Source organism: Haplochromis burtoni, unplaced genomic scaffold (genome assembly GCF_018398535.1).
Source record: "Haplochromis burtoni strain Fernald_Lab_line unplaced genomic scaffold, NCSU_Asbu1 Contig_12, whole genome shotgun sequence".
Taxonomy (NCBI): Eukaryota; Metazoa; Chordata; class Actinopteri; order Cichliformes; family Cichlidae; genus Haplochromis; species Haplochromis burtoni.
In genome coordinates, this window is record NW_024582373.1 from 3,477,528 (window position 1) to 3,490,876 (window position 13,349).

The 13,349-nt window shown below is 41.1% G+C and overlaps 1 protein-coding gene across 5 annotated transcripts in view; it reads right to left on the reverse strand.

Annotated features, from left to right (window-relative positions):
* LOC102311109 (collagen alpha-1(XIX) chain) overlaps positions 1 to 13,349 on the reverse strand; it is a 103,024-nt gene that overhangs the window by 33,502 nt on the left and 56,173 nt on the right. For all 5 annotated transcript variants that reach the window (XR_006053246.1, XM_005915483.3, XM_005915485.3 and 2 more), the window contains 7 exons: positions 12,337 to 12,381; positions 10,735 to 10,770; positions 6,555 to 6,617; positions 6,429 to 6,473; positions 4,294 to 4,326; positions 1,020 to 1,058; positions 816 to 860 (listed from right to left, as the gene is read on the reverse strand). Coding sequence is in view for 4 of the 5 variants with exons in the window: in XM_005915483.3 (XP_005915545.1) it covers positions 816 to 860; positions 1,020 to 1,058; positions 4,294 to 4,326; positions 6,429 to 6,473; positions 6,555 to 6,617; positions 10,735 to 10,770; positions 12,337 to 12,381 (306 nt within the window). In the remaining variant the exon portion in view is untranslated. The remainder of the gene's footprint in view (positions 1 to 815; positions 861 to 1,019; positions 1,059 to 4,293; positions 4,327 to 6,428; positions 6,474 to 6,554; positions 6,618 to 10,734; positions 10,771 to 12,336; positions 12,382 to 13,349) is intronic.

Below are 13,349 nucleotides of genomic sequence, written 5' to 3' on the forward strand. Positions count from 1 at the left end.
ACATGTATGCTGACACACAGAAAACATTTCTCACTTGCCGTGCAGTTACAAATGGGCTTTTTTTTTTTTTTTTTTTTACACCACAAAAATATTTTTCCCAGCCATCAACGATATTTGTGTACCAGTTATTTTCCCACTTTGTGCTGCTTCACGGCAAACAACCTCTGACGCCTCTCTGACTCTGGATCTCCTTCATGTGAATGATGACCTCTTTATGCCTCAATCTGACAGGCAGCTCCACTCTTCTGCTCTTCTGGGCGTGTCCACTTACTTTTGAACCCTTCCATTTCGAATATTTCACATGTGATTCTTTCAGCATCGACATAAATATACTTTAATTAATATATTTTAATTAAGGCAGAGACTTGACACTTTATTATAGATTTTCTAAAACTTGATGCACTGACAAAGACAGTCTGATTCTGCATCTCTGCTTGTGATTTGTTTTTTTTCTCTTTTCATTCAGCTGACTGTCTTTTGATGTTTTGGCCAATAGCTGCGTCAGTGGCCTTTTGTAATCTGCTTGCTTCCAGTAGATGCGTCTGTTGTTTTGAGGTCCAAACAATAATTGCATGCCAATTTATTCAGCGGCTCACCTTGTGCTTCTTTACAAAGCGCAAGGATGAAATTCAACTCAGAAACTGCACAGTAGGTGAAGTCCCATTGTTCTTTCAAAAATCAAATGTCAGTCCCGCTCTTGTTGACGCTACGTAAGAAATTGGTGTTTTTCACACTGTGGTGTTGGAGGCAATGTCTGAAACCTAATGCTTAGTTTCCTGTTGTTAAATTGTCTTAATAATGACAGAAAATCTCACCTCATCTCCTTTTTCTCCTTTTAGGGCTCTTTCCTTCATTTCGTCCTTAAAAAGGAAAAGAAAACAAAACAAAAAAGAACAGGAGAAAGCAGATGACTTTAAAATTTGACTGTACCGTACTTTGTGTGCAGTGTGAACAAGGAGCTCGAGGAAATAAGACACTACATAAACATTTCATGTTCGGTGACATAAACAGCTGCTTACAGTTCCAGAAAGCTGTCTTAATCCATGTGCTGTCATCACCTAGGAGTAATGAAAAAGACACAGTGTTCTCTAAAAAGTTCATTGATCTCACAATTAGTGCAAGTGAAAACTGAAATAAATAAATAAAAGGAAACAAAGTGATTTGAGCTACTGAATATTTTAAGAATGCATGAGTGGCAGCTCCTATTTAATTCACAATTGGCTCTCTTGCCACCAGTCTGAACCCAGGTTAGATAAGAAAAGATTAAATCTGTATTTTTCCTTTCTCTTTCGCGGTATACTTTCAATACAGCTCAGAGATGGGGTGACAGTGCAGCTGGGCAGAGCCTGCTACAACAAAATTAAACGAAAAGCACGAGGTCAAGACCACTTGATGCACCGAAATTAAAGTCGCAAATCAAAGTGTTTGTACGGAGCTCCTAAGTTTCATATTGTCGCTTAGACCCGCCATTAACGCACTCCCCATCTAATCAGATTATAGTTTGAAATGAAAGTGCACGTGTCGATACACCTGTGAGCGAACTGGCTAAACTGCTGACAAATTGAAAACGAGTAAACATGCAAAAGTGTGACTCCACAAAATCCTTCGCTTTGGAAAAATAAAGATGTTTTCCATAAAATCCAGTTTCACAAAAGACCACAATTGCCTTTGAGAGCATGCACACGCCGGGTAGAGGTGGCGCGGTTCAGCCGGCGATGATACGAGCGATTGTTTCAGTTGGATTGCTCAAGATCACATTTCAGTGCTGACACTGGAGACATTTACTGAAGGCAGACCTATCTGTGCAGATGCAGATACAATCTGGATATGAGCTTCACCACAGAAATGTTGGTATAAAGTGGACAAAAGGTTTTTAAGTGGATCTGATGTTTCAGGCCTAGTGCATCTATCTGCAATCATCAGAACTCATTATATCTGAATGTCCTCAGGCCTCTTGTGTTAACCATGTGTTTTGTGCCTGTGTGCAGTTATAACCTGGTCATTCTTGCAAGATTTAATGATATTAGAAGCAAGAGGAAACAGGAGCAATCTGGGGACTAAAAGCCATATCTGTGGGAGATATCTGCATGTGCCTACAGCTGACATCATTTTCATTAGTAACCGGACTGTTTCTCATTTAACTTTGATCGTTTTTTTCCTCTCTATCCAGCTGTTACAGCTGTTCTTATTTCCTTACTAAATGTGTCTCTAAGCCTTTTGGAAATTTTGTTGCAAAGAGGCTACATACCTTGGGGTGCTTTCTCTTCCTTTAGCAACAATAGTCAAACTAAGCTTTGACAAAGATACTGAAACCTCGAACGCATCCCTGCGCAATCAGTCAACCTTCAACTTGCATATTCTCAATGTCTTTACTCATTGTCATCAACATGTGACTCAATTTCTGTCCAAATTTGGCATAACAGATAACCTGGCATAACAGATTCAGTTTAATAGATTATAAGCTCTATTTTAAAGGCGGGGACAATAAAAAACAGCACAGTCTCAGAGCTAAAAAGACTGTTTTGCCACTTTAAGGACATTGGGGGAAGTGATGACCATGCATGCCTGTAAGCGCACTGCTCCTCCCTGTCACTAATAAACACAGGCACAAGAAGGTTTATGAAGGGAGGGTAATGATCTGAACCCTCGCTTCTGCTGTGTAAGGGAAATCAATGTTTAACTGCCAAAATTATCTGCCACGGGAAAGCAGAGAGCACAGACAGAGCCTGGTACTAAATATTCAAATAGCCTCATTTATCAAATGACTAATGTTTTCCTCTCTGCCGTGTGCTCTAGTACACATCTCCTATATCCTGGGTGGCCCACACCTCACTACACAACAATGAACACAATTTCTATTTCTGTTTCGATAGAAAAATTCTTAATCCACGAGTAGAAACGAAATTCAAACAAATAAACAAAACGACACTTGCATTGACGTACATTTTTATCAAATTACATTTTTGTTGGGTACACAGAAACCAGTGAAACCAGCAGAAATTGAGTGATATTTGTTCACTCTATAATTAAGTTGTCTAATTTCCTTATGAATCATTTGCTAACGAGCAATGAAAGTGAGAACGAGAATCAAAGCCATCAAACTTTGTTTCCAAGCTCACGTCTAAAGCCTTCAGAAGTTCAATAGGAAGCAGATCTTTAGAACAAAACCCATTAGGGCCGAGTCCTCTAAATGTCAAAGTCTTTTAAGACACAAAGACTTTGAGACTGTTTTCATTTGATACTTTTTTATCCTTTTTTCTTTCTTTCCTTTAAAAAAAAAGGCTACAAATAGTTGCTGCCTCCCTTTGGAGTCATTACTGCCGCCTCAGAGATCTTTACCTGATTCGTCACAGTGTATTTTTGTCTTTAAAATGTCTAAGCAATGAGTTCTATCATGCCAGCGCCACCCACTCTGTGTCACCTTCAGCATATGTCAGACATCCACTGTGACGTCAGTGTTTCTGTTTCTGATCTGCCTTTCAGCTGAAACTGTCGCGCAAATGGGAAAAAAAGTAAGATCGGGGCTTGTAATGGTTTGTAATTCTGTAATTTAAAATTATGAGCACCACGAGCGGGCCGTGTACCGCGTGACCCCCATTCCTTCACACGACAAAGACTCCCAGGCGAAGGATTTTAACATCTGATGAGTGCAAATGCGTTCTGTGGATGCCAGACACACAAAAAGTCACAGTTCGTAGCTTTTCAGCACCGTGAAAGCTATTCCGTGCACAATTCCCAGATATGCATGTGGTTTATAGTTCACAGGGAGCTGCCAATTATCAGTGAATTCATTATCTGAAAAAAAGAGGGAGCTATTTCCAGAGAAATTCAACATGACTAATCTCATCTGCCTTAAAAAGGCTGCCCATGTTTGGTGCCCTTTATCAACACTGATCCCCTGCTCATATATAAAAAAAAAAAAAGAAAGACAGAAAGAAAGAAAGAACGAAAAAGTATATATTTAATGATAGAACAGAGCTGGAGGACTGTCAAAGAAAGGAAATTGGTTACAAGATGACATGCCACCATGGTCGAGGCGTGACTGCAAAGGTAAACACTGCACCGCTCTTTATTTCTTCTCCTCGGTTCCCAAATTCTATTACGAGCAGCTCGCTGACGTACAAACATCGGACATATTTTTGTGTTCGTCACAAAGAAAAAGTACAAACAAATGCTTTCGTGACTCATCCAGCACGGTGTGTTGTCTCTCAGGATGAAACCTAAGAATGCCATTTCATGCCAACTCATAGTAAAGACTATTTCTGTGAGGCGGGGTTGCATAGATTTACTTACAGGACCGGGAGGACCAGGAGGGCCGACATCACCCTGAAAATCAGAAACATTGTATCAGTGGCTGCTTATGACGGTGACAGAGCGACAAGCTGGCAGTGACAAAAAAGAAGGAACATAAAAAAGCACTTGAGAAACCAGTGCTGAAAGCAAGCTGCCACAGGTTACCTGGAACAACTACATCAATAGGTTTAAGAGCAACAGTTAAGAAAGCAATAACATGAGCAGTCTTTGGTGAAAACACTGCCACAGCCAAAAGACGAGCAGAAACAAAACATAATTCTCCTTAAAGAGCGTGCTGGGATACCGCCTCTCAGGTGTCTCACACAGAATGCTAATTAACGTTGTGTATGTCCATACCATGTAACCTATGAGCATTGTAATGGGCTTATTAAGTGCCCCGGGGAACCTTTCAATTTGGCAAAGCACGTGGGAGCGTCAGTTCTTTCATTTGCAATTTACAAACTGCAATTTTTGTGGTTGTAATAGAGCAAAAAAACCCCAAACAAACACATGTTGTACCTTACCACTTTTTAACAGAAAAAGGTTTCCAGAGATTTAAATGTCAGTTTAAAAATACCCACATATTACAAGTTAAAAAAAGTCACACAACTCATTTGTGGCACGGCTCTTGGGATGTCAATGTCAGTAAGTCCATCGCTTTGGTCCAGAGAGAAATACCCCTGTTTGATGGATTGCTATGAAATTGCACAGAGGTATGCATTGTTCCCCGATGATGAATCTGGCTGACTTTTGGACTGTAAGACTTCGAGAAATATGGTTCACATTTCCATGCTGCCCATGCCATATATCAAAAGACTCTGGTCATCCTTTAACTGTTCCTCTTGGAATACAAGCAAATGTTTGACTTTTAGTGCAATAGCTTGACAGCACTGGGATGGACAGCCATACAGTTGGCCACATAGTACCAAGTTTTCCTCTATTGTCATGAACAGCTCATGTTTTCTTCTTCTCCTACTAAAAAAATTGCACAAAGTTTCACGTGTCTAACATTTGTCCTTAGACCTTTCGAGCATCGTTTTAGTTAGTTGGATGCCCATTCACAGTCCCAAAGGACCAGGGGATCAAACTGCCAATACAGCCTACTGAGGCCAGGCTGCACCTCTGACAGAAATACCCCCACCTGTATGAACTGCTGTGGAAATTTTGAGTGCGATAAACCTAATCGAGGAGTTTAATCGTTTTGGTGATTCAACAGCTCATCATCTGGCACCATCAGCATCAGACCAAAACTACAATTTTCCCAGCTATCTAAAATAATATGCAGAACACAGCCAGAATTATACATACTCGGGATCAACGTGACAGCACTGATATAATGGAAATGTCAGCAATTCAGCTCCAGCCTCATACCTCTGCAGGTATGACTGCTTTAGAAACAAACGCAATCAACTGAACTCCACATACATCTATTCAAAATCAAGTTTTGCATGCATTATAAGCTGTGCCTACCTCTCAGTGCCTACCTATTGAAATGACAGAATGCAATCATTTTGAATGTATGTAAAGGAATTGGAAAATAGGGCAACGCGGTAAAATAATTTGTTGCGTATTTGTTAAGTTCTTATAGTTTAAAAGTCAGGAGCTACTGTAAAAATATGTAAATTGCTCTGTCTGCTTGAACAATAATACTTCATTCTTCTTTAGACCTAACTTCCTGCTTAGTGACACATAAAGAGGCACACTGAGATAGATAATTAAAGAAAATACCGTACAGACGCCACTGAGAACTCTGGTCCTGGTTTGTTTGTCTTTACCGCAAGAGATTTCTTCTGCAAATTATTGCTCTGACTCTATTATATTAACACGTAGAAAACACAAAAATACACACATACACACTCTCACGCATACACACAACCTGTCAGTAATGAGAAAATGAGCTGGACCATGCTTAGAGGAGCAAATGATACAAACAATTGCAAATGTAAAAAACAAACACGCACAACAAATCGTCGGCAGCTTCATTATTTGTTGGCAGATGATTTTAAAGATCACTGGAGGATAAACGGACGCGAAGAAGAAGAAGACAACTAACTCAGGAGGTTTAGCCTCAGAGTCTCAGGGAGCAGAAACAGAGGGAATCATCATATTTGCCACTTGACATTGATGTGACTTACTTTTTGTCCTTTCATGCCGCCGGATCCCTCGGCACCTGGCTGACCCTGTGGGAGAGGGAGGGAAGCCTCGGTTAATGACTCTGTAACGCAGCGGCATTGTAAATGTCAGTGCAGGAAAATACGTACAGGATCTCCTCTTTCTCCTTTCTCCCCCTTTTCCCCCAGGACTCCAGGCTCCCCCTTCTCCCCCTATATGAACAGAGCAGATTTCTGACAGTGACTGACAGCCAAAGCAGGACGAAAAGACACAAAGACACAAAGCTCTGAGAGTGAAACTTAGGTAAGGACAGTTGCTATGAATAAGTAATCAGAAAAAAAAAAAAAAATTCAGTACCGTGTCATCTCAAAATCAAAAGAGTTTGTAATTATGGAAGGGGCCAAAAGAAACACAGTGGCACAAGCTTCATGAGCCTGTGGCGTTATGTTAGACTTGCAGGATAATGAAAAACTTAATTCCCTGTTGCACTGCAGCACTTTCATGATGCCGTTCCCCTGCCTGCCAATAGATGGCACTTCATGACTGCCAGTGAGATGCCCTTGAAGTGTTTTGACAGGATTTCTTTCTGTCAGTTATGTGGCGAATATACTAAATAAACAGAACTCTAAGACAAATGTGCTCCATCCTTGGTCAAGACAGATAGTTAATGAATTATTTGTGATAAATATATATATATTTTTTGCAATCGTATACACATAGGAACTAGCTTTCTCACAATCTGCATACATTCAGCACCTATATGACCTTTATTGCTTATATTTTTTGTCATGCAAAGTCTTGGAGTCTTGGCTACATTTAGAAAGTGTGGCAAATATGTTGTCCGTGGCACATGTGTAAAGATTTGTAGGGAGTGCTTCACATACTCTGTGCAAAGACATTATGGAACATCTGTTTACCATTATAATATGACAAAAAGACATCTGAGAAAGTTTGCAGCACATTTGTACGCTCACTAACAGAGCCTGGACGCTAACAGGCAATAATTGTCATTCAGTCCCTTCGACTTGCTAATGACAGCCGTGGTATATTCATTTAATGAGACATAGTCAGTGTTTCCTCATCCAAATTAGGAGCTGTTATTAAGTCAGCAGTGGCTGCAATGTATGAACAGATGGATTGTCTTATTAATATTTTAGTCGGGGAGGAGGAACAAGTGGCAAAACTGACTTTGAGCACTAATTTTTTGCAGCTTTATCAACTATGTGGAAACTCACCACACTACTGCGGAGACGTTGCAAGAAAATCAACTATATGAACGTTGGGAGGCTGTAAAGTAGGCCGCCAACCCACCATGCTGCACACAGAATTGTGGAAGTAGTTAACGGGTGAGTTATGACTGACATTCAGCGTAACACACAAGATGGAAAACTATTGTTATCCGAGTTGTCACTTGTACACTGTAATCTGGCACAGACTCATGGCAAAAAAGAAAAAAAATTCTATCTTTATCTTTGTTTGATCTCCACTGAAGATTATTCAAAGTCAATTTACTGGCAGAGGTGTATGTAACAAGTTAATAAACCTTTCAAACGAGATTAACTGCGCCACAGCCAATATTTATGTAGATTATGACTGTATTTATCTGAAGAGAAAGCCCACCGTGTATAAGACAGGGAAGCGCTCCACCTGTGGGTGTCTGCGGGTGATATGTTGCCTCTGAGAAACCTTGACTCATCAAACTGCAATTAAGCCTGTCTTGCATCCCTCTATCCATCAATATCTGCAGCATTCTGTCAGAGCCCATTTGAGACTGTCAGTGGGAGACGCAGTTATGGAGATGTAATTCATGAGAACACCGTCTTCCCAGCACATCATCCACTGCAGACCTTTTTTTTTTGTCTCCTTTAAAACATTCACCCGCTGTTGAGTGAGTGAGCGAGCGAGTGAGAGGGGGCTCAGCTCACACAGATGTTGCACAAGCTGCAGTTTAGTCTAACTTGCGTCTATTTTGTCCAAGTTAAAAAATGCACAAGGATGGCACTGAGAGGTACAGAGAATCCCCGGCGCTGTTCAATTATTGCTGCTCGTGAAAACTGTTACTTTTCATTCCTCTTGGAGGTGCGAGGGTTTATCTGCTCTCGCGTATCGTCCCCGGTTTGCTTAAATTCCTTTAAATGCATTACAGTTCTGTTTTTCATTATGGAAGATTAAAACGTGCAGTGATTCTCTGGGACACAAGTTTCCTTGTCAGCCACAGAAAGCATAAATTTATAATGATAAAGTGAAGACGTATCCGTGATGTAGGGGCATGACTGATTTATGGCAAGGGCGAGGCTGGCATGCACATTTAATGGAAGAATTAGAGCACGGGAACAATAGTGCTTAGCAGCGTATGTCTCATCTAACATCTACATAAGCATTAAAATGAATGCTTTAATCATGTCCTTTAATCAAAATGTTACGTTTAATCTAATCGCAAACGTAGCTTTAGTCTCCTGCGAGCGTTGTCCCCTTCAGGCGTAACGCTACATTTAATAAGAATTCATTTTAATGTTTTAAGTCAGAGCGGGCCTGCAGGTCTACTTTCTCAAGCACTTGTAAACTTGTAGCACACGCCATAAACCCAAAAGCTCAAAATTAAGCAGATTAAGTTCATATTTACGTTCATATTTGCTCATACTAAAGGAGGAAGGTGAGCAAAAGGATGGAGCTAGGCCTGTTTTAAAATCAAAGATGCTCTGTGTTGAGTTATAACTTGCTCCAGTTGTTTCAGTTACCTTTGTGTCAGATTAGCAAAGGTGTGACACCATAAGTGAAGTGATATGTTGGGAGTAATGCTCTGCTGGGTGTGAAAATAAAGACCTGTTTGTCTCCATTGAGGTTTTGCTAGATTAAAAATAATGCTTATTCTGTTACAGTGTGATGCTGCTTAAGTCTGCGTACAAAAAATTGGAAGGACGCAAATAAATACCTGGTTAAGGTAACACGGGTGTCTGTAAGTCAATTCATAATACCTGACAACTGAAGAGACGAGTCAAAAATAAGTTACGTTTTCCTTGTCAGCACCAATGGAAACATTTGACTTAAAAGTCTAGAGTCAGATAATCAGGACAGAATACTGTTTATTTTCTCTGCCTGAATCTGTTCTACAATAATTATTTGTTACTGTTTTTTGGTTTTAGCGAGTCTTATTCTTCTCTATGTTCAAACTTTTTAACAAAGGGTCTCATTAAAGAGAAGCAGCATTTGAAAATTAAAAAAGAAAATTCCAAGACAACAATCACAGGGTTATTTTCATTTCTGACAAATAAAATTTGGACTTCTATGGATTCATTTTATGATTCAAATATAAACACTAAAGCTGCAACTGAGCAGTCGGTTGGTCAAACATGAAAACGCCTGTCAGTTGAGTCACACGACCCCAATAGGCGCTCCACCTCCATCTGTATCTACTGCAATCCCATTTGTTTTGAAGTATAATAACTGTGTCCTCATATAGACAACTTTCTTTTTCAAGGTTGGCCAGCAGACACTTCTCCTTCCTCTGGGCAGAGGGAGCAGGAGGTTTTCTGCGGCCCAAGCTGACACCACCGCAAAACCATACACCTATACATCAAATGAACAGCTGCGGTCAAGAGGGTGTCCACTACACAATGGCTTTCACTCTCAGCATGATCACAAGTAGGCCACTGGAGGCTTGGCGGGTGGTGGTGGTTATTTTTTATTTTTTTTGAAGGAAGCAGGTTACAAGAAAGACAACGGGAGGTCTGGTACAACTTTTTTTCCCTTTACACTGCGTATGTCATGCAGCCTCTGGTGAGCTACAGCACCCCTGGGCTTCATGAAAATGATTGCAGGCCCTGTTTTTTTTTTTTTTTTTTTGCAAAAGCACTGTATGTAATGACCATCTGTCTGTTTGGAGTGTGAGCAGTGAGTCATGCTGGGTTGCACTGCAGGAGATGCAGGGTGGGAACAGCTATTTAACTTGCACAGTAGATAGTGTACAATTGACTGAAAGGTGCCACCTCTGAAGACGGATATCTGCTCTCGACTATAAACACACACACAAAAGTCAGTCAAGGGCAGAGCAGACTCTACTTCAGGTGGCACATACGTCAGACTTGTCCGGATGAGTTTCTTGGGACAACAACTTTGGCACATCTTTATACAGACAACACTTTGCAGATGATTAAACTCCTTGGCTATTCGGGAGGCTGCTACAGTGAACACTGCTCAGTCATCTTGGCAATTCACACGTGCTGGAAGTGAAGGTAAGGGCCAGTTTATCAAAAGCAGGAGACACCTCGAATCTACTTTAAACGCCGCTTGTCAGTATTTGTTTTGTAGTGAAAAATGTTTGGGTAATACCTTGGCACTTGCTCCTTCGGCGGCTCCTGCGGGACCCTGCGAAATAAGAAGACAATTATATGAAAACTCATGCGAGCGCCGCACATGTTATTCATCACAAATACATAACAATCATAACCCTATCCTGACCCTTATGAAGATATAAATTATTCCTGCAAATATCCCTGTGACTGGCTTTTCCATATATTATATATTTTTTTAACCTTTGCACTGATGTTGCCTTTCATAAAGACATGGCCGGATCCCTCTAGTCGGCAGCTAATCTTTGAGTGCGTCTTTGTTATGCGCCTTTCACAGGCTCCCCTGTTGTCGTCAAATGCTAATTTGACTTTGAAAAATAACCGCTGCCTCCTCAACTGCGCACACACGTCCTGCTGCCAATGGACAAGAGAGAGTGATGCCCTGGAGTGTGTTTTGAATAGATGATTTTGCCCCTGAGATCTACCTCAGCAAAACAGGTGACTCATAAATGCCAATACCGGGGGACGGAGGCAAATCTGGCACATGCGAAGGGTATCATCAGGACATTGCCATTTAGAAATGTCACACCTTCTCCATCCTGCCTTTCTTTTCTCCTACGACTTTGTGTTCCACAACTTTACGAGTTATTAAAGAGAAAAAAAGGAAGAAGCAGGGGCTAAAATGAGTCACACGTGGGAGACACTGTTTAACAGTGAGTGGCTCAATTATAATGAAGATAATTGAACCTGGGCACCGGTAACAGACGCAGCACAGAATCTCTCTCGATTTGTTGATGGAATAAAATAAGCCAAACCCTATGTCTCTGATCAAGAGTGTAATCAAGACAATCGTGCATGAAAATAACTGGACACCCAAAACATCAGAGTTACACAATCCCCAAACACTCCTGTTTGTCCTGGCGTCAGAGCAGTTAAGCATCTGACAAGCTGTCTCCTTTAACGCATCACGGTGTTTGTGACCTTTAGTGTGTGGGTCACTACACAAACACACAAACGGCATCTGGAATTGGCTCGGTCGCCTAAGGAAAAGACCATATTTCAAGGAGTCAATGGGCCCTCTAGGCAGACTTGTCCTACTTGTCAATACAAACATTTTAAAGTGCTACCTTAATATACCCTTTGTGGTTTGGTGCCGATAATGTAGCCTGTTTGTAGCAGTATGGGAGAAGATTTTGAGCAAATCAATAAAGCACGAGAAAGCATGAAATTAGTTAACATAGAACAATGTCGGTGTAATTGCTCTTTTTCGGGGCAGATTTTGTATTCTGCAGCGCTGGCCTTATTGACTGTTTGCTTTAATATGTTTTTGTAGGTGTAATAAATTTGTAACTTCTTTAATGTGTCTGCATTTATTTGGATATCAGTAAAAAAAAACAAAAAACCTTTTTGTGATCTCAGGAGAATTCCCGGTCTAATAAAGGTTGAGCCGAACTCTGTTTTCACTGCTGGTAATTGGGTGTTATAGGCAGACAGAGTAGATGTGCAAACCAAACAAATGATCTATTAAGTTGAAACGAATGCATTTGGATATTTTCGATAGTATTATAGATCTTGACCTTCTATGTAAAATCAAAAGGAAAGAGCCTATGTACACAAGTGAGAGTGGCAGTAGATAACTTACAGGCGAGCCTCTGGGTCCAGGATCTCCGGGTTTTCCTCTCCGCCCCTTAGGAAAGCGTAGGGGGAAAAAAAGTGGACCAAGATGAGTCAATATGCAATAACAGGTGTGGCTGGGCATGCATGCTGCCAGCAATTAAGGCTAGACAGCAACTCCTGTCACAGTCTCTAATTTGCTTTTAATTAACAACAAGAAAACTGCTTAATTGCTGCACCCTGTGTGGCCTGCTACTCTTTGTTCCCTCCTTTGGTTTACTGTCTCCTTTCCAGCTGTGCGAGTCCCTCAGTGCATCAATCAACCCGAGGAGTGAAAACAGCAGCAAACAGGACAAGCCAGCCAGCGCTGTCCAGTGTTGCAAAACAAAGTCAGAACAAAGCCACATTTTGAACCATTTTGTTCTGAGTTGTTCTTCACATTCTCTGAATAACAAACCCCCCCAGCTCTCTCAGAATCTGCGAGTCTCGGAAAAAACTGAAATGTAAATGAGATGTATTCCTGAATCTGAACCAAACCAAAGTTGGTTTAATTTACATCAAGAGGGTTTATGTCCTAGTGAGAAAAGAGGATAAAGCTCTGTGGGATAGAACTGCAGATATCCACTGGCAGAGCATCGGTGGCTCTGTATTGAGGATTGCCTGAAACGAGCGCACGTGCACACAAAACCGATGTAAAATCGACTTATTTAAGAGATGACAATACTCTGGCGGCAATCAATGGTAGAAGTGTGAGACAATGCAGAGATCTGTAATCAGGCTAAACACGATTACATCTTTCTAATTTGAGTGTCATCATCTGACACAGTGCTGCTATGTTAATAATATCGCAGTTCTCTTCTACTGTATGTGTCAGTACGGGCGACGCAAAAACACTGCTCTCCTCTTCCGAGTTAGCAGCTGGGTAGATCTGTGGAGAGGAAAGGCTCAGTGGCTGCTGAAAGAAAAGTTCGGAATCACAAAGCAACGCCCCCGACGCTTCCCTCTGACATTTCATGTGTGCGCACTTTGATTATCTGGGTC